This window comes from Carlito syrichta, unplaced genomic scaffold (genome assembly GCF_000164805.1).
Source record: "Carlito syrichta isolate Samal-C Ts95f unplaced genomic scaffold, Tarsius_syrichta-2.0.1 Scaffold303281, whole genome shotgun sequence".
Classification (NCBI taxonomy): domain Eukaryota; kingdom Metazoa; phylum Chordata; class Mammalia; order Primates; family Tarsiidae; genus Carlito; species Carlito syrichta.
Genome location: NW_007247377.1, coordinates 139,154 through 142,427, shown reverse-complemented (window position 1 = coordinate 142,427; position 3,274 = coordinate 139,154). Strand labels below are relative to the sequence as shown.

At 46.4% G+C, this 3,274-nt stretch overlaps 1 protein-coding gene across 4 annotated transcripts in view; it reads right to left on the bottom strand.

The window, feature by feature from the left end:
• CEP126 (centrosomal protein 126) overlaps positions 1-3,274 on the bottom strand; it is a 72,191-nt gene that overhangs the window by 4,319 nt on the left and 64,598 nt on the right. For 3 of the 4 annotated variants that reach the window (XM_021712453.1, XM_021712454.1, XM_008058291.1), the window contains one exon: positions 2,814-2,967. In XM_021712453.1, coding sequence (XP_021568128.1) covers positions 2,900-2,967 — 68 coding nt within the window. In that variant the 3' untranslated portion in view covers positions 2,814-2,899. Of the gene's footprint in view, positions 1-2,587; positions 2,640-2,813; positions 2,968-3,274 lie in introns of those variants that run through there. The other variant, XM_021712455.1, reaches the window with a different exon arrangement.

Sequence of the window (3,274 nt, the reverse complement as noted above, 5' to 3'; positions counted from 1 at the left end):
CCGGTGGCGTCAGCGTCCGCCCGGGCCGGCCCAAGACCTCGGGCGCCGTCTCGGCCCGGGCGTCGTGTCCTCCCCTGCTCTCGCCTCGCCGGCCTCGCGTCCCCGCCGCGCCAGGGGTCGTTGCGCGTTCCTCGTCTCAAGCTGCCTCCTGGGGCGGAGGCCGAGGCTCGCCGCCGGGCGAGAGCGCAGCGGCACCACCTCGGTCCACCCCAGCCTCGAACTCCCGGGCTCAGGCCATCCTCCTGCCTCAGCCTCCGAAACAGCTGGGACCTACGGCCAGGGGCCACCATGCCCCAGGAGGTGACTTTTTGGTGGCCATGCGGCCCTGGTGGTCTGGAACTTCGGGCCTCGAGCAACCCCCCTTCTCGGCTCCTCAAGGGCCGGGAATGCAGGCAGGGTCCCTGCATCCGGGCCCGTTTCCTTCCGTGATGTTTGCTGACGGCTTCGAAGCTTCCCTCCGCCCTCTCCCCCGCTTCACCTCTGGGCCTGTGAACGGAAAGCCCAGGGCCGTTTCCTTTGGCTCTGGGGGGAGATTCAGCCCCAGCCGCCCCCGCATCGCGCCACAAAGCCACCCCCAGGCCAGTCTCCTTGCCTTGCTCTCCCGAGGCATTTCAGATCTGCCTGGGAGGCCTGACGCGTTGTCCCAGAAACTTCAGTTACGTTAGTAGTACAACTTACCATGCGCTCTTGGGGTGTGCGTGTGTGTGTGTGTGTGTGTGTGAGATCTTCGGTCACCATCTTGGAACCACACTTTGTTCCTCTGCTTCTGAAGAGCGGTTACAACATTATAGTACCTTCCACCTTTAAAAAGTTAGCTAGGATTTCAGTAAAATCTGCAAAACAGATTTTACTACCAAGGACAAAAGGGGCGAATGAATTTTAGAGGACAACTAGTCTCCGCCCCCCAAACCTTCCCTTGCCTTTATATCCCTGTGGTAGGCAGAACCACATTCCCCCACCCCAAGATGTCCACTTCCTAATCCCAGAGCCTGTGAGTGTGTTAGGTTACAGGGCAAAGGAGGGTTAAAGCTGCCGGTGGAATTAAGTTTGCTCATCAACTGATCTTCAGACAGAAGCCGTGATTATCCAAGGGGCCCCATGGAATCACGAGGCTGCTCAGAAGGGGAAGAGGCCAAGGGGATGTGATGTCAGCAGGACTTCCCTTGGTGGCTTTGAAGATGAAGGAGGGAGCCGTGAACTCAGGAATGCAGTGGAAAAAGCAAGGAAGCAGACCCTCCCCTGGAGCTTCTGGAAGAGAACACAGCCCCACTCACACTTTGATTTTAGGCCAGTGAGACCAGTGTCAGACTGCCGACCTCTGGACCTTTAAGATAACACACCTGTGGTTTTTTCTAAAGGCAACTAAGTTTGTGGTCATTTGTTACAGCAGCAACAGGGAATTAATACTATTTTTTTTTTTACTGGAAATGGGGTGCTGCTGTAATAAATACCTCAAAATGTGAAGGTGGCTTTGGAATGAGGCAACGGGTAGAGGCTCAGAGAATTTCGAGGGGTGGGAAGAGCCTAGACTGTCTGGAACAGAACGGTCTATGGAAACAGGGAGGCGAATGCCTCTGCTGGTGAGAACCCAGGAGTGGAGAGCAGGGCAGGAAACCCATCATTTGGAGGACCTTTAAGTCACTACGAGCGGACGGTCAGTAGAATACGGCGGTTCATGGTCCTGTGGGTGACTCAGAGGGACATGAGACACGTGCTACCAGAGAGTTGAGCAACGGGGGCTCTGGGAGGAAGTGGGCAGGAAACTTAGCAGAACTGTGTCCTGCACTTCTGTGGACCGTGGAACTTATAAACACTGAAACTGGATATGGAGCTGAGGATCTTTCCAAGCACAGCGTTGGCGGTACAGCCTGATTTCTTCATGCTGCTTATCGTAAAATGCAAGAAAAGGGAGAAAGAGAGAGGCACTGGGGAATATAAAGGGAAAACGACTTGATGATTTGGGAAATTCCCTGCCTAACAAGATGCAAAAAAATGCTAAAATTGAGATTTACTGTGTAGAAAAAAAATCAAGCATGTGGCTATAAACATTTTTGCTGATATCACAGAAAGATCAAAGGGCCAGAAAAAAAAATCACATCATCCAAAATGCCAAAGGTCGCTTTTGTTCTTGGAATCATGTGCCCAGACAGAAAGAATAAACTTCATGAGGGCAGAAACAGCCTGCTTTGTTATTCACTATTTTACCCAAATTAGCAAGACCCTAAAACATAGGTTTAAAAAAAAGGTTTTTTTTTTTTTTTTTTTGAGTCAAGGTCTGACTCTGCTGCACAGGCTGAGGGCAGTGGCACAATCACAGCTCGCTGCAGCCTCGACCTCCTGGGCTCAGGTGATCCTTCTGCCTCAGCCTCCCAAGTAGCTGGGCCTACAGGCACATGCCGCCATGCCTGGCTAATTTTTTTGTTTTGTAGACGAGGTCTCACAATAAAACGTTAGTTGAGGAGAAAAACTCTAAAAACCAATCTCAAGAAATATGAATATTAATACAGGGTTCCTACCTGTACTGATATGTACATAAAAACATAAACTTTCCTAAAACAAGAAAAAAAGAGTTTCTTCCAATACTTACCAGAAGTGGTATTATTTGTAAAGTATTTTTGATGGACGGATTTCTTGTACATCTGAAATAATTATACCATAATACAAAAATAATTTAGTTACATATATTAAAAAACAATGACTAAAGAATCAAATATTAAATCATTTATTTACTTGATATGCCAAAATGTTCAAAATTGAGTAAAAGACTTTTTTTCTATCAATCCAGAAACAGTCTTTACACTTATTATTAGGTCAAAAAATAGAAGTAATTTAGTTAGAAACAATTACATAAAACTTATGTTGATAAAAGAATTCCCAGTTCTTTGTTATATACCGATCTTTAGTCAGATGTTATATTTTCTTTTTCTTTTTCTTTCAAAATCAAAAATGAATTCCATCCCTGGAGAACTGTCAGGAAAAAAAGAGGTATTTATTTAGTTGTTGAGGCCTAAGACATTGAATGATTTGATCAATGTTTGCCGTCTCAATAGGTAGGCTTTTGTCCAAACAATAGCAAGCATGAGAAAAAGAAAAAGAACTCAGGCAGAATATTTTACATGAAGCGTATGGAGAAGTAACAAACAGAAATACGAAATCCTCTGATTGTTGACTTAAGTTTTTAATTCTCACCTGCATAATTTTACATCTTAAATGTATAACCTTAGTTCTGTGATGGTAGCTCCCAGCCTTTTTTTTTTTTTTTTTTTTTTTTTTT